Source organism: Micromys minutus, assembly GCF_963924665.1.
Source record: "Micromys minutus genome assembly, chromosome: 12".
NCBI classification, from domain to species: Eukaryota; Metazoa; Chordata; class Mammalia; order Rodentia; family Muridae; genus Micromys; species Micromys minutus.
The window spans coordinates 47702198-47728817 of NC_137981.1; the positions used below are offsets into that span (position 1 = coordinate 47702198).

General features: G+C 41.6%; 1 protein-coding gene across 2 annotated transcripts in view; it reads left to right on the plus strand.

Moving 5' to 3' along the window:
* The first annotated feature begins 5482 nt into the window (after positions 1-5482).
* The window catches only part of RB1 (RB transcriptional corepressor 1), a 129964-nt gene continuing 108826 nt past the window's right edge, over positions 5483-26620 (plus strand). For both annotated transcript variants that reach the window (XM_080925950.1, XM_080925951.1), the window contains exons 1-2: positions 5483-5751; positions 9064-9190. In XM_080925950.1, coding sequence (XP_080782076.1) covers positions 5636-5751; positions 9064-9190 — 243 coding nt within the window. In that variant the 5' untranslated portion in view covers positions 5483-5635. The remainder of the gene's footprint in view (positions 5752-9063; positions 9191-26620) is intronic.

Sequence of the window (26620 nt, forward strand, 5' to 3'; positions counted from 1 at the left end):
CAAACCAGTGTAAGTTGGATGTGGAACTGTTTCTTCTTGTAGTGTAGTAACTTAGTTGGCTTGAACACAGTGATTGGGCAGCTTGCTTTGGTCACCCTTCCTGGCCCTTGCCACTGGCAGGGAAGAGCTGAGCACACAATGAGGATGTGACAATGTGAGGCCAATGCAAACATTATGATAAAGGCCTTTTTCCTTTTTTTTTTTTTTTTTTTTTTTAAAGCCTGCCTGTCATCTTTATCCCTCTGTGCCCTTGAGATACAAGTTAGAGCCTATGTGACAACTAGATGCATTTGGATGTTTAATGTCTTCCCTCATAACCTTTGAGAAATATTTACCTTTATTAGAGGAGAGCTTAGAACCCTGTCAAGATGACTTCCACAGATATTATGAGCCGTGCTGTATTTCTTCCAATCACAATGCTGCCATCCCGCCTTCTGTACACCACAATGTGATTGTATTTGGAGAATAGATTGATAAAGTTAAGATGGGGTTGTTAGGGTCATCTATCTACACACTTTAAAATTCTGCATCCTGTGCCAGAGCTAGGCCAGCCCTGGGGATGCATCTGTCTGCTAAGCATGGCTGTGGGTCTACCTTCATGATTGGCTGGTTTTGTGCATATCGCCAGTCACGAAATCGAGTTGTGCCTCACTTTAGATCACAGCATTAGTTATAGTTCTTTAGCATATTTTTTAAAAGAATAGTATTCTTTTAAAGGTTTGTTTATTTTTAGTTTTTCATGTGCATTGGTGTTTTTGCCTCAATGTCTGTGAAGGTGCCAGACTCCCTAAAATTAGAGCTACAGGTTGTGAGCTGCTAAGTGGGTGCTGGGAATTGAGCCTGGATCCTCTGGGAGAGCAGCCAGTGTTCCTAATCTCTGGGCCACGTCTCCAGCCTTCTTAATAAAATTTAAAGCAGGGATTCACTCTTTTCATTTTTCTCTAGAGTCTTGGAAATGATGCAACTGGTCCTGCTGATGGAAACCACAACTTTGGAGAAGAATCAACCCTACTTTTTCTGCTGAGGTGTGTGAACTGGTGGCATGGTGTGGGAGGGGCGTGACGACTATGAAGAGATGAAGAACAATATTCAGCATGGCGAGCACCTTGTGGTGGGGACTGGCTGCCATCACTGAGACAAATGAGGATGCAGAAAGGGCTCCTGGGCCTTTGTTCTTGTCCCTTTACCAGATCCAGCTCCTCACCAGCCTTTGTAACACAGTAGAACCTAGCAAGCTCCTTTCTTGAAATCCGAAAGCATCTAAGAAGTACACACAGAAGGGAAGTGGTTCCTGGTCTTGAGTCCACCTCAAGAGAATGGAAGTTCTTCCAAGGCCAGTTGTTTCCTTCTCTCTAAGCAGGAACTGGTCGTTCCTTTAAATCTCCCAACCTTCATGAACTGATACTTTTGTAAAGTAAAACAAACACAAATTGCTAAACTAGGCAAAATTCCAGCACTTGGGAGGCTGAGGCAGGAGGACTGCCAGGAATTTGAGACAATGGGCTACACAGTGGATTCCAGGACCTCTCTGGCTGTGGCATAAGATCTTGTCTCAGAGAACCACAAAGAATTGCCAGGAAAATAAAATGAAAACAAGTCACAAAGACACACTAAATATAAACTTAATTTTTTTTCTCAGATTAACCAGAAATAAACTTACATTCAACAAATAAAACTGGGGCAAACATAAAACAGGAAGAAGAGAATTACAAAAATAACATTATTCAATATGTCCATACTGGTAAGTATAGAGAATGTGAGAAGTGGGCTGTGTTCTTTGCTTGTTAGACCAGGTATTTTAGCTACATTCAGGTTGCTTAGACTGATGATGCTACTTGAAGGCAATGCAGTCTATATTCTAAATTGTTTCTATATATTTTTAACTAGTACTATCAATATTCCAGAAACTTCTCTCTCAAAGGTATGAAGGCAATGGGAGAAGATACTTCAGTCAATAACTTTACATTTTTTTCTTATGCATGTGGTGTTTTGTCAGCATGTATGTTGTATGTTTGTGTGCTATGTGCTTGCTTGCTTATTCCCACAGAGGTCAGACAAGGGCACCTGAACCCTAGAACTAGAGTTGTAGATGGTCGTGAACCACTATGTGGGTGCTTGGAATTGAAACTGGGTCCTTTGCAAGAGCAGCAATGCTCTTATTAATCTCCACAGCCCTCGGGCAGTAAACTTTTATCCACAATGAAGGAAGCAATATGTTATTTTAAAATGTTATTCTTCAGTCTTTTATCGGCTCCTGTTTCAAAAGTTGGCTCACAGGATTAAAGCCGTATTTTAATTGTCTTACCGTGAGAGAGAGGGAAAGAGAGAGGGAGAGGGAGAGGGAAAGGGAGAAGGAGGGAGAGGGAGAGAGAGGAGAGAGAGAGAGAGAGAGAGAGAGAGAGAGAGAGAGAGAGAGAGAGTGAGAGAGAGAGAGATTCTGGCTAGGCCAGATGGAATTCAACTTCAATCCCAACACTCAGAAGGCTGAGGCAGGTGTATTTCTGAATTCGAGGTCTCTGACCTGGTCTGGATTTGTGAATTTTTGTTGCTGACCATATTCAAAATAGTCAGCAAATCTGTAACTAATTTCTTTCTATTTTAGATATATTACTGTCATTCAAATTTGATGCCTTTGTTGCTATTGCTAAGAGCTATGGCTGCAAATGAGTGGGAGACTGAATTTATTTACTTTGCAGTACAGGAGATTGAACCTGGTACTCATACACACCAGACAAGTGTTCTGACTTACATCCCCAGCCTGGGTCCAGTTTTTTCTCTTTTTTATTTTGAGAGAGGGTCGTATTGTGAACTCACTCTTGGACCCAACCAGGCCTTGACTGTGGAATCCTTGTCTCAACCTCCTATTAAATAAACGAGAGACTACAGTTCTCAGGAGAAACCCATAGGGCTTTAATTCTTTGGAATAATTTCTGTGACTATTGTGAAATCTACTACTACTACTGTTACTAATGTATTACAGATGTGTGTCTTTTACTGACCAAGCAAGACAGGCTTCTTTTCCCAAAAACTACTATTAGAGCCAAAAGAAATGACAAAATGTATACTTCCTTAATTTAGTTGTGAATTTTCAAAACCGGGCTCAATTAAAAATGAAAAGGACTTTGAAAACAACAATACACATTTACACTCTTACAGCTTCCTACTTATTTGAGCAGCAAGGGATAAACTCACCTTCCAGTTTACCTGGCATGGGACTAAAGCCTAGCCATTCTACGAAACTACACCCTACACAAGCTGAAGGCCACCTGAAGACCCCAAGAGTCTGAGTAAGGAGGTGTCCAAAACCACGCACCTGGATGTTCCCATGTGTCAAACTACCAGAAACACAAACACTTTAAATGCTTTTGCTTTAAAAAAAAAAAAATGCTTTTTCAAGTTCTTTCTCACCTCCATTTCTCCTTCACCACTACCAACCAAATCCTTTCTACTGGGTTACAATCCCAGCCCTGCCCCACTGATATTTTTAAAGCAGGTTTTCACATTCGTGATTGAGAACTGAAAAATCTCATTTGTATTGATGAACTAGGTTCAAATAAAACAAGCCATATCTACACATGGAGAGTTAATTCCCCAGTCTTTCCTTGGGTGTCCTATGTTCACATGGGGCCAATGCCTTAGATTCTAAGGCTGTAATGATGTCTGAAATTTTGTCTTCTGTCTCTGTCTCTCCTCCCCCCTCTGTGTTTACCTGGGTATTGAAATCACAGCTCCTCACATGCTAGGTGAGCATTCTATTAGGTCATATTCCACACTTAATTTTACTTTTTATTATAAGACAGAGTCTTACTAAGTTACCCAGGTTGGAGTTCAACTGAGTCTCTAGCCAAGGCAGGTCTTAAATTTGTGTTTTTCTTGCCTTAGCCTCAGAGCAATATAGGCCTGAGCTACCAGGTGAGGCTCAACTTTGATCTGTATGTTGAAAGGGGCCTATGGGGGAAATATTGGTTACAGTAACTTCTGACACAAATAGCTGACCATCAGCGTATTTGAGGTCAGTCCCAGCAGAGATGACCAATCATCAGCTCTATTACATGTCTGAGGACCCAGGTTCTTTTGCCATTCTGCCTTATCTCCAAGAGTCGCTTGCCACAAATTGCCTCGGGGGCATCAATTGGCAAGCGTCGCATTCTCTGATAATTATGAGGCAGGGCTGTGTCATTTTATCAGGCTCCTTGCAGTGCATCCTTTATCTCCTTCAAACCTAGACGGTGTGCAGTCTGAGCTCTTGCCTAAATCTGGGACAAGGTGAACTCAACTGCTATTTTAATTCCATTCATTCTTGGTGGCTGCGTCAGGGCCTGGGCTCTACCTCCTGACAAACATTTGGTCTGTAGAAGGCTTCTGAAGTTAGGCAGGGCTGAAACTGAAGGAGGTCCACGTATCCTTCACACCTGTCAAGGCAGAGAAGCCCAGGCTTGCAACCCACCCAACTGAGTTTGTTTCCTCAGCCCTTGCTCAGCTGTTCCAAGATAGTTTAGACCAGAACAACAACTGTATTTTATTCACAGCACTTCAATTAGGGGGTTGTGTGACAACCACCAAAAAAGGCCTGCAAAGAGACTAAATTATGTTGACTGGCACGTAAAAACTGTAACTAGAGAAGTTACAGTTGCCGAGCCAGCTTTTGGTGGGTGGTAGTTTTAGTTTGCTCTTTTCTGGTTGTCTGTGTGTTGGTGACATGTGGAGTCAAGTATTACTTGGGTTCGAGTCCTCTGCCACCGACCTGCAATGTGACAGGGGCAAATTAACTCCCCGAAGTCCCATTTCCAACAGGCCAAGTGGAATGCCGGCCTTCCCAGTCCGACCGGCTGTCTCCGAGGTACAATTTCGAAAAGGAGGCCGGGATCGTGCGCCTGAGCGCGGCAAACTGGTTTTTCGCTTTCGTTTCAAAAGATTTTGCTCAACGGAGTTTTTTTTTTTTTTTTTCAAAGTCGGGTCCGCCTGGCAAACTGGTTTTCAAAAGCCACTTTCCCGCTAAGATCTGTCCCGCAGGGGCCGCGCCTCCAGTTTCCACATCAAAAGACTCGACTCCACACACACACACACACAGCACCCCGTCATCGCCCATCTTTCCTTGTCTGCAGAAGGCCAGGCATGGCCCCACCCTGGACCGCCCACCCCGGCCGAGCCCACCTCCCACTGGCCCGGCACGTTTGTTTTTGTTTTGCCGGCCGCGCGGGCCGGCCGAGGGGCGCGCCCTGTCCAGCGTTCTCCCAGAGGCCGCGGCTCCTCGGAGCGGGCCAGCCCCGCCTCGGCTGGCGCCGCCCACGGGGACGGCGCGGGCGGAGACAGGCCCGGGCAGGCGCGGCTTCCCCGCGGCTTCCCGCCCGCGCCCTCGCCCTCGCCCGCCGCCGCCGCCGCCACCGCCGCCCCGGTTCCCCACTGACGCCCGCGGCCCGCGAGCCTCGCGGACGTGACGCCGCGGGCGGAAGTGACGTTTTCCCGCGGTTGGCCCCGGCGCTCGGTTGCCGGGCGCGTCCGGTTTTCCTCAGGGGACGTTCCCATTATTTTTTGTAACGGGAGTCGGGTGAGGACGGGGCGTGCCCGGCGTGCGCGCGCGCCCGCCTCCCCGCGCGCCTCCCTCGCCCGCTTGCGCCGGCCCGCGCAGCGCGTCATGCCGCCCAAAGCTCCGCGCAGAGCCGCGGCCGCCGAGCCCCCGCCGCCGCCGCCGCAGCCTCGGGAGGACGACCCCGCGCAGGACAGCGGCCCCGAAGAGCTGCCCCTGGCCAGGTGAGGAGCGCGGCCGGCGCGGGCCGGAGAGAAGGGACGGGAAGGGCGCGGGGACGCGGGGCGCATCTCGGCGGGGCCGCCGGGCGCATCTCGGCGGGGCCGGGCTGGCGATAGGAGCGGCGCCCCGGGTCCCCGGGGTCCCCTTGGTCCCCCACGTCCGCGGGGTGGCGGCGGCGCGGTGACAGGGTCCCGGGCTCGCGGGCGACGGGGAGGGCATCCCGAAGGGGTCTGGGCTGCGGCTTGACAGGTGTCGGGCGGGTGGGGCTCCTGCTCGGGAGCGAAGTGACAGGTGCAGGCTCTACTCCAGCGACGCCCAGGCGCGGAGCCGGCGGGTCCCGGAGAGCCCCCGGCAGACGTAGAAACAATCGAAATAAACGTTTAAAAAAAAAAAAGTCGACCGGTGTTTGTTTTCTTTCTTCCTCTTTTTTTTTTTTTTTTTCTTCCGCGGAGATCAGGAGCACCCCCCGGGGTGGGTTGACTTTCTCTTTTGCAGTCCTGCGATGCAACAGTTGGGAGCCTTTTTCCCTCTGAGCTTGCGCTGCATTGGCAGCTTGGTCCTGGGAGAGGCCGAGAAAAGCCTTGTAGGCGAAGCGCAGGGTCGTGGGTGTCAATTGCTCACGGGGTCCTCGGCTCCCGGGCTTTGTGGGGGTTTCTTTAGAACAATGCTTTGAGGCCCCGGGGATTTAAAGCCATCTGTGGAGACTTGGTGGAGCATAACTCTTAGAAGAACTGGTATGTGGGCAAAAGTTTCAGGAGACATTTAAATTCAAGGGCTTGAAAGTTTTCTAAACTTTGTTCCCTTTTTTTCAGGGTAGAACTCTTCTTGCGTGCTGATTGGCCCGCAGCATGCTTCATTATTTCTTGCCTTTTGCCTTTGAGCAAAAGGTGCCTGCCTCCACCCCCTCCCCTTTTTTTGGTCTTGTGTTGGGTACTGTGTTGCCTCAAAGAACTTTTCTCTCCATTTATTAAATGGAATCTAAACTTAAATTCATGTGGATCCAATAAGAACAACGGAGAGATATTTGTTGTATTTCAACATTTTATTTTTCTTGACTGTGCTACTGTGTGATTAAGTAACCGAAATTGAAACAATATGATTGTAGTTATTGTGATGGGACTTGTTTTTGTCTCTGACCATCCTCCCATTTCTAGCCCATCATTAAGTCCCCGACTTTTTTTTTTTTCTAAGTACTCTGACTCTATATCCCAGGCTTGCCTTGAGCTTTCCATTCTCCTGCCTCGACCTCCCAAGTCCAGGGATTGTAGGCATTCAGCACCCTGATGGGCTATCAAGCTCTTTCTTCCCATCGAGTATCAAGGCTCTTTGTGTGACCCAGACTCTTAACCCAGTTCAGGTCAAATTGTAGGAGACTGAAAAAATTTTAGAACTTGCTTGTCTAAGTCTATTAAAATTCATATTAAATGGATTTTCCTATGGGTCAAATAAAAATCATGTTCTTGGAAAATAAATACAGAATAAAAACTATGGAGACTGTTCCAGGGGAAGAGTTTGCTTTTGTTTCTAATTAAACTCTGATGTATCCAGTGTGTGGAAGTTTTCCTTTAGAAAGAGCAGTAACATGTATTCTAAAAGATTCCATGCCATCTACACAGCTTTGGGCATATTATTGATTATTGTAGAGTAAACATATACATTAAAGTTCTGGCCATTGCTTGGGGAAAGACAGACCCAGTTTCTTTTATGTACGTTTAATTTGGGGGATTCTCCAAAGTTCTCCTTTGAGTTTAAACTATACAAGACATAGTCTCATCTTGGTTACTCTTTGCCACAGAGGTTCTCAAAAACGGATCTCTGAATTATCTATAGTTATGTGTGTTTCAGCACAGGGATTTGCTCCCTTTTCTGAACTGTGCCATTAAATTAAATTTGTGTGATCATTGCAGAACACAATTAAACACCGATGATGTATAGATCAGTCACTGTGCTGTCTTGCTGCAACCAGGAGAGGTGGTAAACACTACATATACAAGGCTGTTGCCAGTATAACAGCATACTGCTATGCAGTAAGCTTTATATTTTCTAATAATAGAAATATGCAGTAAAATCATGATAAAGCTATAGTTTAATAAACACACAAGCCAGTAACATAATCACTTTAGATAGTGTCGTGTGTGTGTGTGTGTGTGTGTGTGTGTGTGTGTGTGTGTAGTTCTTTCCTACATGTGGTAGTGCAGTAGGCTTGTTTACAGCAGCGTCCCCCTAACTGCACAAGTAGCAAATGGATCATGCCACCACAGTGTTATGCTGGTTAAGATAGCCTCTAAGGGATGCTTCTGCACCATTATACCGTATAGGACTACTGTTGAAAACTGCCTTATTGACTCAAACGGCATGTAGTTCACGCCTGGTCTTAGCAAGGATAAGAGGACCACATCAATCTGAAGATTAGAAAATAGCTTAGGGATGGATTCAGTCCAGCCCATCCGCACTTCAAGTAAGTCTACTTTGACAGCTGAGGTGTTACTTCTTTAACATTATCACCTAAGTACTACAGGTGAAATGGAAGCCGAGACTAGGAGACTGAAGCACTTTCATTATTGAAGTATGCAGACGCTAATTATGCTTTGAAGAAGGAGTTGCCCAGCTGGAAAAGTGGTCAGGAGCACAGATGACGGAGTTAAGACCCATGGTTCATACCTGGGTACTTCTCACCTGGTTTGCTTTCAGTGACTGCTTTAATTTCTCTGATGCGGTAGATAGGTAAACATGACTGGGAATACTTACCAAGTATGGCTGGTGTAGGGCTTCAGCAAAAGCATGCATAGGACGTTTTAAGTAGGATCATAGTAAATTTTCAAGAGCTAAGTTGCTCTTCATAGTGTTATTACATGTCAAATTGAAAGGAATTAGCCATTAAAAGCTTATGAGCAAGAAAGGTCAGAGAGATAGGACTGAAATATGTGTATCGAGTTAATCATCACCTAAGAAATACAAGAAGGTGGAAAGAGTGTATGGATTGTTTTTTTTTTCTTTCTCTCCGACAGTTGTTCTGTCTTCCCAGTGTGCTTTAGCTAGTGCACTTGCCTTGTCTCACAGAGATGTCTGGCTGCGCTGGTGTACGTGCTGGGAGCTCTTCTCCACTTGGTGCTATTGGAAAGCCACAAAAAAAGATAAGCATATGTTTAAATGATGTGTGTGCGTGTAAATGGTCCTCAAAGATAAAGTAAGACCTTAAAGCACTTAGAGATGTTCTTTTTCAAAACTGCTGATATATGCACACTATAGAAACAAGTATTTGCTTAATTGATTTGATCTGTACGTGTTTCAATTTTGTAACTTTTAATTTGTAGGCTTGAGTTTGAAGACATTGAAGAACCCGAGTTTATTGCATTATGTCAGAAGTTAAAGGTATCCGATCATGTCAGAGAAAGAGCTTGGCTAACTTGGGAGAAAGTTTCATCTGTGGATGGAATTCTGGTAAGGAAGTTATAAAATGAGTTTTTAAAGAAAATATAGAAAGTAAATATTAGTAATAATCCACTACCTAAGAGTAGCCTCTGATGGTTTATTTCAATGCTTTCTTAGGTTTATAATTTTTATTTTAAATGAAAATTTTCCTATGGTGATGGTGATGATGGTGGTGGTGGTAATTCTGATGATAATGATGAGGGTGGTGGTGGATGTGGAAAGTGTATTCCTTTTACTTTTAGTAATGTTCCGGGGATTGAAGTCAGGTTTCCAGGCTTGCTGGACAAGGACTCTTTATTTTAACAAGCCAACTTTATTTTAAATTGATATACAAAGTACCAGGTTTTATTGTGACAGTTCTGTACAGATACATCATTGTTTTCCCTGTTTATCTGTTCCCACTCCTGTTTCCCATCGCTCTGTCTTCTATTTACTGTTCTCTTCACATCCAGATGCTTCATGACCACACACACACACACACACACACACACACACACACACACACACACATACACACATACACACACCCTTACTTAAATTTAGAATCTTCATAGGAGAAAACATACTTGTCTTTTTTTAGTCTTACTTATTTAATTAATAAAACTATGACCTCCATATGCATTCATTTTTGTACAGATAACATGATTTCATTTTTCTTTGTGGTTGAGTAAAATATATATATATATATGGACTGGATTTTCTTTATCTGTGCATGGGTTAATGGGCATCTACTCTTGTTCTATTTCTTAGCTATTGTGAGCAATATGACAGGAAACATGGCTGTGCAAGTATCGCTTTGTGTCTTGACTTCAAGTCTTGTGGACATACATGTAGTGGAGTGGTAGTTTAATGTAACCTCACACTGACTTGCACAGTGGTTGCCCTGTTGTGCCTTACTACCAGCAGTAGTATCTAAGTATGTACGTATGTAAGTCTCTTCTTTCCCCACATCATTACTAGCTAACATTTGTTGTTTGGATATTAGCCATGCTGGCTTGGGCAAAATGGAATCTCAAAGCAGTTTTAAGTTGCATTTCTCCATTTCAAATTTTAGTGCTCATATGTATATGAGAACTGTGTGTTTAGTTGATTCATTGGCCTATTTTTGAGTGAATAGTTTGCTTTAATTATATTTAAAATTTGAGGGTTTTTATCAGTTTTAGATATTAATACCATCTGATGTTTAGTTAGTAAATATTTTTCCTGGTCTGTCCTGAAACTCACTATGGAGACCAGGTTAGCTTCTAACCTATCATGCTGCATGCCTCTGCCTCCCAAAGTGTTGGGATTAAAGGTGTGCCTAACCTTCTATCTATCTATCTATCTATCTATCTATCTATCTATCTATCTATCTCTATCTCTCTCTATCCATCTATCCATCCATCCGTCTATCTATCTATCCATCATCCATCCATCCATCCACCCATTTATCCATCCACCCACCCACCCATCTATCCATCTATCTATTTATCTGTCTATCTATCTATCTATCTATCTATCTATCTATCTATCTATCTATCTATCTATCATGTGTGCATACATGTTCTCATACACAGTGCATGTGTTGTGGTCAGAGGACATCTTTCAGGAATCAGTTCTTTTCTTCTGCCATATGGGTTCTAGCATTGAATGTAGGCTATCAGGCTTAACAACTGCCTTTGCCCATTAAAGTATCTGGCCTGGTATTGGGCAAAATAAACCGATTGAGTTACACATCTCCTATAGGTAGATGTCCAATTACCTCAGCATTATTTGGAGAGGCTTTTCACCCCAGTATCAACAACTAGGTGGCTATAAATGTATAGGCTTAATTCTGAATTCTTTTTGTCGGGCTACATATTTTTATGCCAGTATCATACGGGGTTTGTTACTATAGTTTTACAGTATACTTTGAAATCAACTATTCTGAAAACCTGCTTAAGATTGCTTTTGTTACTCAGGATATTTTGCCATCCATACTCTAGTTTTATTTCTATTGTGATAAAATATCCTAACCAAAACCAACTTAGGAGTGAGAGGTTTATTTTAAGTCACAATTCCAGGCTATAGTCTATCATAACAGGGAAATCAAAAAAGGCAGAAACTTAAAACAACTAGTCACATCACATCTACAATAAAGAGCACAGAGGGATAAATGCCCAGTACTCATATAATTTTCTCCACTCTTACTTACATAGTTCAGAGGCAAAACCCCTAGAATAGTGCTGCCTACTCTCAGGCTAGGCCTTAGCATTTCAATTAAAAGACTTGGTGGGCCTTCCCTTAGCAATTAAGGCAGTCAAGACAGTTTGCCACAGCTATGTCCAAAGACCAATATGATCTTTATAACTCCCTTGCCAATGATGCTACACTGAGTCAAGTTGGTAATTCAAACTAACATTATAAACTGACATTATCCTAGTTCTGTAAAGAATATCACTAGACAAAGGGCATTGTTCTAGTTGGGGAATGACTGAAAGTATCTCCTCTAAAATTGGGGATGAGGCAAAGGTACCCACTCTTACTGCTCCTATTCAATATAATGTTTGAAGTTAGTCCTAGCTAGAGCAGCAAAACAAGACAGACAAAGGAGGATTAGAACAATGTTTGCCATAGGTTTGTTGTATGTAACTTTTATTGTGTTAAGATTATATTTCTAGTTTCTCCAGGGTACGTGTGTGTGTGTGTGTGTGTGTGTGTGTGTGTGTGTGTGTGTGTGTGTGCATGCTTCCAGTGTGTATTTCTTCAGGTGCCTCTACCCTTCCTCTGTTTTTTCTCTCTTTACTGTTTTTGTTTTGAGACAAGGTTTCCCACAGGCCTAGAGCTCACTCAATAAGTAGGCTAGACTAGATGGCCAGAGAGCCCCAGGCGTCTGCCTGCCTCTCTAATACTGGGATTATAAATATATGTCACATGCTTGGTCTTATTTTCTTTCTATTCACTCTAAAGAACTGAGTCGGGCACTCATGCTTATTAAGCAGGCACTTGAGCCTCTTCAGAACTGGATCAAGAAAGGCTGCTGAGCATTGTCAAAACCTTTCCTGCTTGTATTAGGATAATCATTTTTGTCTTTAAGTGTATGTGTGAGTTATATTAAAGAACAGTTTTCACATGTTAAAATACCTTTGGACCTTGGGATGAAACCAGCTTGGTCATGGTGGATGAATTTCTTTGTGTCCTATGGATTTGATATGCAAACATTGAATTGAGAATTTTTTGCAGGGAAATTGGTATATTGTTTTCTTTTTGTTGTCTTATGTGGGCCTGATTTTAGAGTAGTATTGTTTAGTAGATTGAGTTTAATGGTCCTGCTCCCTTGTGTTATGGGTTGCATAGGGTTGGTGGTAGGTTTGGTAGAGCGGTAGTGAATCCATCTGGCCATGGCTTCTCCTTGTGGAGAGAGACTTTTTTATACAGTCTTAATCTCATTGCTTTCTAGGATGTTTTTCTTACTTATATCTTTTTTTTTTACTTAATTTTGGTAGGAATTTATCCACCTCTTCTAGATTTTCTAGAGGTTTGAGGGAGGAATGCAAGCTTCTGAGGCTGTTTCTTTTCTGGATTTCATCAGAGCCTGTTTTAATCTCCTTTACATTTTTATTTTTAATTTTGTTCTTCTATCATTTTATCAGTTTGTCTAGGAGTTTTTGAGTCCTATTTCTTTTTTTCCCTTGAGATAGGGTCTCATAAAGCTCAGGCTGACTTTGAACTCATTATGTAATAGTAGGCAAGGGTGACCTTGAATTTCTGATCAGTTTCAGGTGTGAATTACAGGGTGTGTGCCCAAGCTCAGAGGTTTATCCAGGGCTGGGCTCAAGTTCAGGATCTCATGCAGGCTTTATCATTAGAATTACCTTAGGCTATTAAATTATATAAATACATAAACTTTATTTGGTAATAGAGTTTCTAGTGGTAAAACTGGAGTTTTAAAAAATTAATTGTTGGATATGTAGTTTTTTTCCAACTAACTTGTTAATGATGATATATCCTTTATAAAAATAATTTCTGCATAAGCAAGTTATTGTTAATTGTAAATAATTAAATTAATAGCTCTCTAATTTCTTTCTTTGAATAAATTCTCACAGGCTAATTTACTGAGTCAAAATCTATAAACTTTTAAGACTACTCAATACTTTATTTCTTTTTCTTTGGTTATTAAAGAAGTGTTTTTAGTGTAGAGTTTAGATTTTTTTTTGTTTTTTGTTTTAAAGATTTATTTATTTATTTTTGAGATTTATTTATTATGTATACAGTGTTCCACTTGCTTGTTTGACTGCAGGCCAGATTTCATTGTAGATGGTCGTGAGCCACCATGTAGTTGCTGAGAATTGAACTCAGGACCTCTAGAAGAGCAGACATGTTCTTAACCTCTGAGCCATGTCTCCAGCCAGAATTTAGATTTTTTTAAAAAGTAGTATATTTAACGTCCAGGTTACTCTTAGAATGATCCCTGATTAACATTGAAACAAATAGAGGCAGGCATGGTGGCATACGGAGTTGGTTCAGCAGTTAAGAGTGACTAACTACTGTTCTTATTGAGAATCTCCACCTATGTTAAGTGGCTCACAACCACCTATAATTCCAAATCTAGAGAATTAAAGTCCATTGGCAACTAGACTCATGTGTATACCCCTAAACAGACACACATGAACGCTGGAGAGAGAGCACAGCAGTTAAGAATGCTGGCTTTTGTTCCAGAGAACCTAGGCTCAGTTCTTAGCACCCACATGGTGGCTTCCAACCTTCTATAACTCTAGTTCCAGGGATCTGCTGTCCTCTTCTGGTCTCTGTGGGCACCAGAGATGCACTGGTTCACAGCTATGCATGCAAGCAAAGCACCTATACACATAAACTAAAAATAAAAACCAAAATGATGATGATGTCTTCAAAAAGGCACCACTGATGCAAGTAGTAATGTCCCTGGAAACTCCAAGGACAAGACCCTCCTTTCTTAGAAGTGTAGATGAATCACTTCTATAAACTTGAGTGCTGATAGGAAATTATGTAGAAAATTTGAAGATCAAGGTTAATAATATGAACCTCAACAGTATAATTTGTCAATATACACCAACCAATAGTCAACAAACTTTACATAGAAAATCCTTTGGGGAGTGGGGCTAGGAAGATAATTCTTCAGTGGGTCAGATGCTTGCTGCCTGAACTTGAGGGTTTGAATTTGAATTCCCAAGACACAACTTAAGAAATCTAGGTGTGGCCATTTACACCTGTAACCTCAACGTGTGTTCTCTCTCTCTCTCTCTCTCTCTCTCTCTCTCTCTCTCTCTCTCTCTCTCTCTCTCTCTCTCCCTCTCCCTCCCTCCCTCCCTCCCTCCCTCCCTCCCTCCCTCCCTCCCTCCCTCCCTCCCTCTCTCTCTCTCTCTCTCTCTCTCTCTCTCTCTCTCTGTGTGTGTGTCACTGTGTGTGTGTATACATAGATGGGAGGATCACTGGGGTTTGCTGACTGCCAGTGCAGCTCCAGGCTTAAAGAGAGACCCTGTCTCTGGAATAAGGTAAAGAATGACAGAGCAGGGCACCCGATTTCTTCATTTCTGGTCTTTGCATGTGGTCACTTGCACACATGTGTGTATACCATACATACACATTGAAACAAATTAATAGAAAAGGCCAGTGAGATAGGCTAGCTGGTAAAGGTGCTGCACAAGCCTTATGACCTGAGTTAGTTCCTGAGGACCCATGTAGACATGGAGGGAAAGACTTGTCTTCACAGTGTTGTTTCCTGGCCTTCATACATGCACTGTGACATGTACACATTCCTATACATACATGATACCCATACACACACACATACACACACTTGATAGTCTTTAAAATTTTTAAAGTTAAACTAGAAAATTCCTTTGCTTATACAGCCCAGGTACTTGGATTGTAAGACAGACTATTATTCCTTAAAAAACAACAACAACAACAACAACCCAAGAAAACAAAAAAACAAAAAACTGGTTTATGTGGATAATGTGGCTAACTGCAAGGGTGGTTATGCATGTGTTATGACATGCATCTGGAAAGTCTGAGGACAATTTGGAAGTTCTTTCCCCTTTCTACCACATGGGCCTTTTCTGGGGATTAAAATCAGAATGTCAGGCTTGTTCACAAGTACTTTGATTATACTGAGGCACCTTGCTGGCCAGCCTTTGCTTTATAATTGCCATATATTTGTTATAGATGGTAATGAGTTTCATAAAAATAATTTCTTATAGTATATCTTATATCTTGAGACTGTTCAGCATTCATTATTCTTTCTCCCTCTACCTACTTGATCATGATGGATGATTGTTTTTGAGGTGTTCTTTGATTCTGTTTGTGAGAATTTTATTGAGTATTTTTGCATCAATGTTCATGAGGTAAATTGGTCTGAAGTTCTCTTTCTTTGTTGGGTCTTTGTGTGGGTTAGGTATAAGCATAATTGTGGCTTCATAGAAGGAATTGGGTAGTGTTCCTTCTGTATCTATTTTGTGGAATAGTTTGAAGAGTTTTTGTATTAGGTCTTCTATGAAGGTCTGATAGAATTCTACACTAAATCCATCTGGTCCTGGGGTTCTTTTTTGTTTGGGAGACTTTCAATGACTGCTTCTATTTCTTTAGGAGTTATGGAACTGTTTAGATGGTGTCTCTGATCCTGATTTAACTTTGGTACCTGGTATCTGTCTTAAAATTGTCCATTTCCTCCATATTTTTCAGTTTTGTTGAGAATAGGCTTTTATAGTAGGATCTGATGATTTCCTGAATTTCCTCAGTTTCTGTTGTTATGTCTCCTTTTTCATCTCTGATGTTGTTAATTTGGATACTGTCCCTGGGCTCTCTGGTTAGTCTGGCTAAAGGTTTGTTTTGTTGATTTTTTTTCAAAGAACCACCTCCTGTTTTTGTTCTTTTTGTTTCTACCTGGTTGATTTCCGCCCTGAGTTTGATTCCATTATATAAAGAAACTTAAAGAAAAAAAGCACATGATCATGTCATTAGAGATTAGAAAGCATTTGACAAAATTCAACACCCCTTCGTGTTAAAAGTCTTGGAAAGACCAGGAATTCAAGGCCTATACCTAAACACTGTAAAAGCAATATACAGCAAACCAGTAGCCAACTTCAAACTAAATGGAGAAAAACTTGGACCAATCCCACTAAAATCAGGGACTAGACAAGGCTGCCTCTACTCTCTTCCTGCCTATTCAAAATAGTACTGGAAGTACTATCCAGGGCAATTAGACAACAAAAAGAGGTCAAAGGGATGCAAATTGGAACGGAAAAAGTCAAAATTTCTCTATTTGTAGATGATATGATAGTATACATAAGTGACTCCAAAAATTCCACCAGAGAACTCCTACAGCTGATAAACAACTTCAGCAAAGTGGCTGGGTATAAAATTAACTCAAACAAATTAATAGCCTTCCTCTACTTAAAGGATAAACAGGCTAAGAAAGAAATTAGGGAAACGACACTCTTCACAGTAGTCACAAAGAATATAAAATACCAACTTGGTGTGACCCTAACCAAGCAAGTGAAAGATCTGTGTGACAAGAACTTCAAGTCTCTGAAAAAAGAAATTGAAGACAATCTCAGAAGACTCTTGAACACATAGGCACAGGGGAAAAATTTCTTATCAGAACACCAATGGCTTGTGTTCTAAGATCAAGAATCGATAAATGGAACTTAATGAGATTGCAAAGTTTCTGTAAGGCTAAGGACACTGTCTAGAAAACAAAATGTCACTCAACAGATTGGAAAAGGGTCTTTACCAATCTCACATCTGATAGAGGTCTAATATCCAATATATACAAAGAACTCAAGAAGTTAGACTCCAGAGTATCAAACAATCCTATTAAAAATGGGATACAGAGCTAAACAAAGAATTCTCAATTGGGGAATATCAAATGGCTGAGAAGCACCTAAAGAAATGCTCAACATCTCTAGTCATCAGGGAAATGCAAATCAAAACAACCCTAAGATTCCACCTCACACCAGTGGAGGCTAAGTGGAATGGCTAAGATCAAAAACTCAGATGACATCAGATGCTGGCAAGGATGCAGAGAAAGAGAAACACTCCTCAACTGTTGGTGGGGTTGTAAACTGGTACAACCACTCTAGAAATCAGTCTGGCAGTTCCTCAGAAAATTAGACATAGTACTCCCTGAAGACCCAGCTATTCCATTTCTAGGCACATACCCCAAAGATGCTCCAACATATAAGAAGGACACGTGGTCTACCATGTTTATAGCAGCCTTATTTATAATAGCCAGAAGCTGGAAAGAATCCAGATGTCCTTCAACAGAGGAATAGATACAGAAAGTGTGGTACATTTACACAATAGAGTACTACTCAGCTATTTGAAACAATGGTTTTATGAAATTCCTAGGCAAATGGATGGAATTAGAGAATATCATCCCGAGTGAGGTAACCCAGTCACACACACATAAAAAAACCAAACAAACAAACAACAAAACACACACACACACACACACACACACACATGGTATGTACTCACTGATAAGCAGATACTAGCCCAAAAAGCTTGGAATACCTAAGAAACAGTCCACTGACCACATGAAGCTCAAGAAGTTGGAAGACCAAAGAGTAGATGCTTCAGGTCTTCTTTGAAGGGGGAAACAAAATGTTCAGAGGAGGAAATTCAGCAACAAAGTGTGGAGCAAAGAATGAAGGAAAGGTCATCCAGAGATGGCCACACTCAGGGATCCATCCCATATACAGTCACCAAACCCAGACAGTATTATCCATGCCAAGAAGTACATGCTGACAGGGGCCTGATATAGCTGTCTCCTAAGAAGCTCTGCCAGAGCCTGAGAAATACAGAGTCAGATGCTCTCAACCCTGAAAACAAGGTCCTCAATGGAGGAGTTAGAAAAAGGACTGAAGGAGGGAAGGGTTTTCAACCCCATAGGAGGAAGAACAATATCAACCAACCCGACCTCCCAGAGCTTCCAGGGACTAAACCACCAACCAAAGAGTACACATGGAAGGACCCATTGCTTCAGCCACATATGTAGCAGAGGGTGGCCTTATTGGGCATCAAGGAGAGGAGAAGCCCTTGGCCCTGTGAAGGCTTAATTGCCCCAGTGTAGGGGAATGCCAGGGTGGGAGATGGGAGGGAGGGAGTGGGTGGGAGAACACTCATAGAGGCAGGGGGAGAAGGGAAGGGGGATTCTAGAGAGGAAACCAGGAAAGGGGATAACATTAAAAATGTAAGTAAAGAACATATCCAATTTCAAAAAAAAAAGATTAAAAAATAACTCTACTGTGTATGTATACCATTTTAAAAATCCATTTATCTGTTGACAGACACATGGACTGATAACATACTGTGGCCACTGTGACCAGCACTTCAGTAAACATGGATGTGCAAGGGTATCTGTAGTATGTAGACTTTGTGTTCTTTGGTGTGTACAGGTGGAGTTGTACAGGTGGATATGTCATATGGCAAGGCTGGCTGGACTAGTTCACATTCCCATCAGCCATATATTAAGCTTCCATTAGTAGCAGAAACCATTTTGGGTTGTAGAATTAAATGTGTACAAATAAATGTGACTGCTTTCTTGCCTTACCACTTTCTCTTCCCTGCTTTGTTCCTGCCTTTCCTTAGAACTAGCATAATTTAAAATAGTACTTGCGAGTGGAGGCTATGATAGGAATTAGAATATATGAATTAATTCCTGGTTGTGAGGGGGAGGAAGACAACAGAGGACTTTGTGTTACTTTTAGGATTTGATATATTTCTGGAGGGTGTGGAAGACTATCCTTTTGTCCTGCTGTAATTCAACAGATCCTTTCTTTACAATATTTGAGTGTTTAATGTTGTGGGTTGGCCTAAGAATAATGGAATGTGTTCAGAGAAGCAAATGCAAAGACAGAACGAACCTGTTTGCAAAGCAGCTGTTGTGGTCCCAGTTGTCTGTTCTCCGAAACGAGGAATGTAGTGACTTGGGGGAACCCTTTTTGGCATTTGAAAGTGGACAATGTTTATTGAGGGAGGATGGGTTAAGATTTCTAGTCAGAATGAACTATTTCAAGTCTGAAATAAACGATGTGGCTCCACACTCTTGAACAAACTACCAAAAGTTTCCAGTCCTTGGTTTTCTCATTCGTAAAATGGGCTATCAGTAGTTTCCAGATCTTGGAATCATTGTAAATATTAAATAATTTAACACATATTAAGCATACACAAGGTAAATTACTGAGTCAAATTCTACATTTTTTTTTTTGTCCTTTAAAAACAATTCAAAAAACAAATTCTATCTTACCCTGAAAGGCCACCCTGTGGGCATTACACAGCCAGTGCAGTCATGATCTCTCAGTGGCAGCAGCTGTCCTCAGTGTGCCTGCACAGGACCGGGCTTGTCACCAGTCAGTCATAGATGGTGAGAGGCCCATTTGGCCTTACTCCTCCCTGCTGAGACAGGAGCTACTGATGGATTGGGGGGAGGGGCAGACACTGTCTTCAGTTGTGTGCCCCTTGTGAGTTCACCATGCTCCAGTGAATTGTAGCAAACTCATGCTACACTGACATCCCTTGTTAAACTCTGGGTTACAGAGCACAACAGAAAGGCCTGAGAGTGAGAAAGGGCCTGGCCAGGAGGGAGTGTGTGCACTGGAGGCAGGAGGGAAGTGAGAAGGGGAGGGTCAGAGTAGTCAGTACACTGTGTACATGTATGAGATGATTACAAAAGCAAATTCAGTCAAACATTCCATTTTATTTTGCACTTGATTAGTACTTAGAGACAAACCATCTTGTTGGCTCAGTAGGTAAATTGTTTGCTATACAAATATAAGAATTCAGTCGTTTCCTTTACACCTACTACCTAAACTCCTAACACAGCTGCAACACTTGTCTGTAATCCCAGAGCTGAGAGACAGAAGCAGTTGAGTTCTGGGGACTTGGTAATCAGCCAGCTTAACCTAAATGGCCAGCTCCAGGCTCAGTGGGAGAACTTGTCTCAGAAGAATAAGGTAGAGATTGATAGAAGAAGATATCTGGTGTTCATCTCTGGCCTCCATACACGAACATGGATAAGCACACATACACATATGCTCACTCATGCAGGCACCACACACGTAGTGAAAAAGAGATAAAGCAACTTCAGTTTGGGTTTGGATTGATGTGTTCAAGAGTTCAATATCCATAGCAGCTATAGACTTACATGTTTCTTAAATTTTGACTTGGAAGTCAGAATTATTCCTTGGTTTATACTGCTGATGGATCTTTAGTTCAGTGGGCAGGCAAACAATGTTACCCGGTACAATCTCTATTAGAGCCCTTGGGTGGCCAAGTACATTTTCAGTTCAGCAGAAAGATTTTTAAAAGATTTTCTATTCTCCTCTGTAGGACTTTGGATTTTAACAGCAGGTTTCCACTATTCAATAAACCATGTTGTAAGCATATATGCTGTCATCCAGGCTTTGTTTTATTTGTTAATTTGTTTATTCGTTAGTCTAGCAATGGCTGTATCTCAAAGGAAAGGCTGAAAATCTGCTAGTTGTTTAGTCCGTGAGGCTACATGTTTCAACTGGTTCAGTCGACTTTGGGCTGTGGAAATAGGCTCTAATACCATCAAAGAAATGCCTTGGCAACAGGATAGATGAACTTGGCAGGACAAATGAGGGCAAGTGGGCAAAACCCCAAAACTTACTCTTCTATATCCTTTTACGTGGGCTGCTACTAGATAGTGTGACCCAGGTTTAGGTTGGGTCCTCCCATCTCAAATGATCCAGTCAAGAAAATCCCTCAGAGGTGTGTCCAGATGTTTGTGGTTTGTTGTTATTTTTCCAGGACAGGATTTCTCTGTATAGCTCTGGCTGTCCTGGCTGGAACTTGCTCTGTAGACCAGGCTGGCATTGAACTCAGTGATCTGCCTGCCTCTGCCTCCCAAGTGCTAGGATTAAAGGCATGCACCACCACACACAGCCTGCTTTTGTTTTAGTAGATTCAGATTGTAGTCAGGTTGATAACTAATATTATCCTTCACACCCTTCTGAAGCTTAATAGTTTTAGTTTGGGGGTTAAATAAGAGATATATGCCTCTTTTTTTTTTTTCAGTTGAACAAAACCAGTATACGGTTATTAATTAGCCTACTTTCAATTTCATGTTTCACAGAAAAGGGGCTCATAAGGAGATTTAGAGAGAGATGAGGGAACAGTATATTGGATATAGCACATATTTATTATGTTTATTGTTTTATATGGGTCTAACCCAGTAACTCCCCCAGATAATTATCTTGTATTAAAGATCAGACTGTGAGCATAAGGTATAAGAATGATGAAAATAATGTCAAGTATTATAAGAACTATTAAAATGTGAACAAAAAAAGGAAACTGGATGTAGAAGCATACACTTGTAATCCTAGCATTCAGGCTAAGGCAGGAGAGTCACAAATCTCAGGTCAGCTTGGGCTTTTCCGTAGTTACTCTTCTGTTGCTGTGGTAAGATACTATAACCAAGGCAACGAGTACAAGAAAGTCTATCGAGGGCTTATAGTTTCACAGTGTAAAACTCCATGACCATCATTGTGGGGAACATGGCAACAGGCAGACAGATGTAACACTGGAGCATGTAAGGAGCTCACATCTTAACATACAAGCAAAAACAGAGACAGACACACTAGAAGGGTAAGAGTCATTTTAAACCTAAAAGCCTGTCCACAGTGACACACTTTGTCCCAATAAAGCCATACCTCCTGATCCTTCCCAAGCAGTTTTAACTGGGAACAAAGTATTCAAACATGTGAGACTGAGCCCCATTTCTATTCAGACTTCATAGTGAAACCCTGTCACAAAAACCAAGACTAAACCAGCCAATCAAAATTAATCATGAAGCAAGCACATGCTGTTGGAACTGCGGTGTCAGGAGGCTTGCTGTAGAAAGGTTGTCACAGTTACAAAAGTCTCTTCAGGTATGCATGTAGAGACTTATTTTGGCTCATGGTTCAAGAGAGAGGAAGTCTGAAACCTCTGTGTCTTAGCGTGATGAAAAAGCAGGGGAACCCGGAGGGATAGCTTCACTTTCTAAGAACTTGCTCTTGTGCTCACTCAGACAAACCCATCAGAGTATGAACAGATTCCCATGTAATGCCATTTATCCCTTTAATGCCTTAGCCACTTCTTAACATCCCAGCCCCTCAGTACTGCCACGGTGGCCATCAGATTTCAAGAAGTGTTTCAGACGGGACGATCGGCGTTCAAGCTACGACGTTCCTGTACTCGCAGCTCTGATTAACCATTCCTTGAAGAGCAGCTGCTCTCTTGTTTCTTACTGCTTGTACTGTTACAGTCATTTCTTAGCCAGTCAGTTTGACCATCTGTATGGCTCACACTTACAATTCCTGTCTTTAGGGCTCAGAGTTCTTTTATGCCTAGTCTCTAGCATCTTGAGTAATTTAGTTTTTTCTCAACTTTTCAATTGTTTTATGCCAAAAAGTAGATTCAACCTTTTTTTTTTTTTTTGCATCTTATCTTTGTTAAAATTCTTTTCAAAGTAGTATATTTATTATATACTACTTTGTTGATGAGTTTACATTAGCCCATCTTTATTACTTCTAAGTCCATGGTTTACATAAGGGCTTATTCTTGTTGTTAAATGGTCTGTTGATTTTGACAAATGTCAAATGGTATCTGAGATTTATTTTATATAGAATATTTTTATTCTACAAATTATACTCTTTGCCTCTTCATTCTAAACTGCCTATTTCCTCTCAACCTAGTAATCACTGTTCTCTTTTTAATAACCTGGTGGCTCATTTCTTTTTAGTGTTGAATAATATTCTGTCATCTATTTGTACCATAATTTATTTATCTGTTCTACTTCCAAAGGGCATTTTGGTTTCTTCAACATGCTAGCAATTATGAGTAAAGCTGCTGTAAACATACATACAAATTTTTGTGTGTATGTGTTTATGCATGCATGTGCATAGATGTGTGCTCATATACAAGCCAAAGGTCAACCTTGGGTGTATCATTCCTTAGGATGTTTACTTCTCTTTTGAGACTGGCCTAGAATTTACCTATTAGGTTAAAACTTGCCATCCAGGAAGCTCAGGAATCAGTATTTACACCTCCCTGTTGTTTGGGATTTCAAGCATATCTGGCCTTTTAATGTGGGTTCTGGAAATCAAACTCATGCTCTCATTCTTGCTTGGCAAGCTACTTCACTTGCTGAGCAATCTTCCCAGCTCCCAGGCATTTGTCTCAAGACATGCTTTGATAAGTTGCCTAGGTTGGCTTCACACTCACTGTGCAGCTTAAGCTGGCCTTAACTTTTGATTCTCTGGTCCCAGTCTTCTGACTGCCAGGGATTATAGCTTGTGCTTGCTACCATGCCAAGCTTGTGCAGATTGTGTGTGTGTGGGGGGGGGGGGGTTGGGGGAGAGAGAGAGAGAGAGAGAGAGAGAGAGAGAGAGAGAGACAGACACACAGACACACAGACACACAGACAGACGCACAGACAGATGCACAGAGAGACAGAGGCAGAGAGAGAAGCTCAGTTCCTTGTAATAAAGACTGTGCTGACTAGTTTTTATTTCACCTTGACTCAAGCTAGAGTTATTTTGGAAGATAAAACCTTGAGAAAAAGTTGCTACCAGATTGGTCTTTGGGAAAGTCTGTGGTGTATTTTCTTGATTGATAATTGATGTGGGAGGGCCCAACTTAGGGTGGATCGTATTACCACTTGGTTGGTACTCCAGAGTGCTGTAATAGTGCAAGCTGAAGAAGAGCAAGACAGTAAGCAGCATTCTTTCTAGGCCTCTAAATCTGCACATTTGATGTTAAAATGTTCTTCTGCTCTCCAAAAATTTTCAGGTTTGTTGACTGCAGCACACTTCTCTCACTTGGACTGATCCATACCTTGTACCCAGCTCTCCTAGGCAATGTCCCACAACTTGGCTTCTCCAACATCTTGGGGGTTCTAAGGCAATCCAGGCTTCACCTTCACAACTTCAAGCAATTGCCTCTCTAGGTTTCCATATAGGGATACCCCTGGAATACCTAGCCTGAGTGGCTTTCCTTAGCTGCTGAAGGAGATTTCACAACTCATTTTTTATACTCTTGAATCTGAAGTAAGAACCACATGGCTAGAGCTTTCAAGTTCTGCTGCTTCTGGGCTTGGAACATGGTCTCCTTATTTAGTTACATCTGCATCAGTGTTGACAGGTTCCTTCACTTCTTAAGCTTTTTCTTTGATTTCTTTTCACATTTTTTTTTTAATCACATTGAGCATTGGACTTGGCTCCCCTGATGCTCCCCGTTTCTCCTCAAGCTGTAACTTTTCTATTTTTCCTTCCTCAGCTTGATCCTTTTCATTATAAATCTACATGAGATTGACCACTGTAGATTTATGTTAAGGCAATACATAATTAGACAGGGAGGGGAAGTGGGTCAAAGGAGAGGAAACGGAAGGGGAGGAGTCAGAGGAGAAGGAGGAGAACAAGAGAACTGTTCAGGGCAAGTGTCCTTTAACTGGAGTTACAAACAGTTGTGAACTGCCATGTGGATGCTGGGAATTGAACCTGTGTCCTCTGGAAAGGCAGCCAGTGCTCTTAACCTCCAAGCCAGATCTATTTGGCCATTCTTATTTAAACCACTACACTCTTCATTTTTCCTTTTCCATTGCCTTATATCTTTAGTCTTTAACTTTGTCAGAAGTCTTAGGTGCTAATTCTATTTTAATTTTGTTGTCCTTCAGTATTGTGTGGGATAGTTTGAGTCTAATGCCTTGCCTTATGTGATAGTCAGCTTTCTGTCTTTGAGATAAAATGTGTGAGAACATCATCTAAAAAGAGAAAATGTCTATTTTGGTTTATGATTTCAGAGGCTTCAGTCTGTGATAACTTGACCCCACCACTTCCAACTGAGCCAAGAGCAAACATGGATCAGAGGGTCCATGTTTGGACCAGCTGCATCTCTTATGCTATGAAATAAATAGTATGAAAGAAAGGGCCAGGGGCAAGAACTGTACCTGTCAGTGGAATGCCTCCAATGACAGGTTTCCCCAGCTAGATGCAACTCCAACAGTTCTTGATTCAGTTATGAGCCCACTGATGATTGTCCTGTTTATCTAGTGACCTACCAAAAAACTCTGCCTCTGAACATCCCTACATCGAGGACCAAGTCTTGAACCTTTTGGGGACATTTCAATTCAAATTATATTGCCTTGTTAATTTTAGAACCATTTCATTAAATTTATAGATTTCGATTATTTAGGTCTCTTATTTTTAATTAGAGTTTTATAGTTTCCCTCAGGTTGATTTTGTATAGACTTTATTAGATTCGTGTGTAACTATTTGATTTTAGATGCTCATGTAATTATATATACTCTTCTTCTTCCTCTTCTTCCTCCTCCTCTTCTCCTTTTTCTTTTCTTCCTCTTCTTCCTCCTCTTCCTCTTCCTCCCTCTTCATCTTCTTTTTTTAAGACAGGGTCTCACTGTGTATCCCTGGTTGTCCTGTTATATAGGCCAGGATGGATGGAAACTCACAAAAATCAAGAATTAAAAGCATGTGCACCACATCCTGCTTAATTGTATACTTTTAAAAAATTGCAGTCTATTTGCTAGGATATAGCAAAGCAATTGGGTTTTGTGCCCTGACCTTGTCTCCTGTATCCTTATTAAAACATTTAGTAGATCTCATAGTCTCTATAGAGTCTTTGGGGATGTCTATAGAAATGATTGAATAATTTTAAACAAAGGCATTTTTGGTTCTTCTCAGTTTAAACTTTTATATTTTCTTTTTTTATTGATTCTGTATGATGTCAGTGTGTGGTAAAGGATGACACTGATACCATGTTTCTACCCTCTCATCAATAAACATATTTGCTATAGATTCCCCTTTTTATTGAATGTTTCCCCCTCACATAATATATATACTGTTGTAACGCCTGTCCCAGGGGATCCAATGCCCTCACAAGACATCCTTACAGTCAGAATACCAAGATACACAAACTAAAATTAAAATAAATAGATTTAAAAACATAAAAACAAAAACCGCGATTGGCTGGGTGTGGTGGCACACCCTTGATCACAGCACTGGGGAGGCAGAGTCAGGTGGATCTGTGAGATGGAGGTCAGCCTTATTTGCAGAGCAAGTTTCAGGATAGCCAGGGCTACACAGAAAAATCCTTAAAAAATGTAAACAAACAAAAACTGTGATTGAGTCAAGCAGGTTAGCCTTTACCTTCCTCTGTGACTGCCACTTCTGCATCTTTTGTGATGTCCAAGAATGTCTTAACTCCTGACTGCTGTCAGCTCAGGCTGCACCCATAGGATGGGATGCCTGACACAGCAGTCTCTGATGTCTTTTCTTCATATGTAGAGTCTAGGTGAAGAGCAAATGCAAGCATAGACGTAGCTCTTAGTGTCAAGGCTTTCTCCTGCACACCTGATGCTTAATGTAACCCTGCTGTTTTTGACTGGCAGTGTACATATTTCCAGTAGCTAGTTTTCTA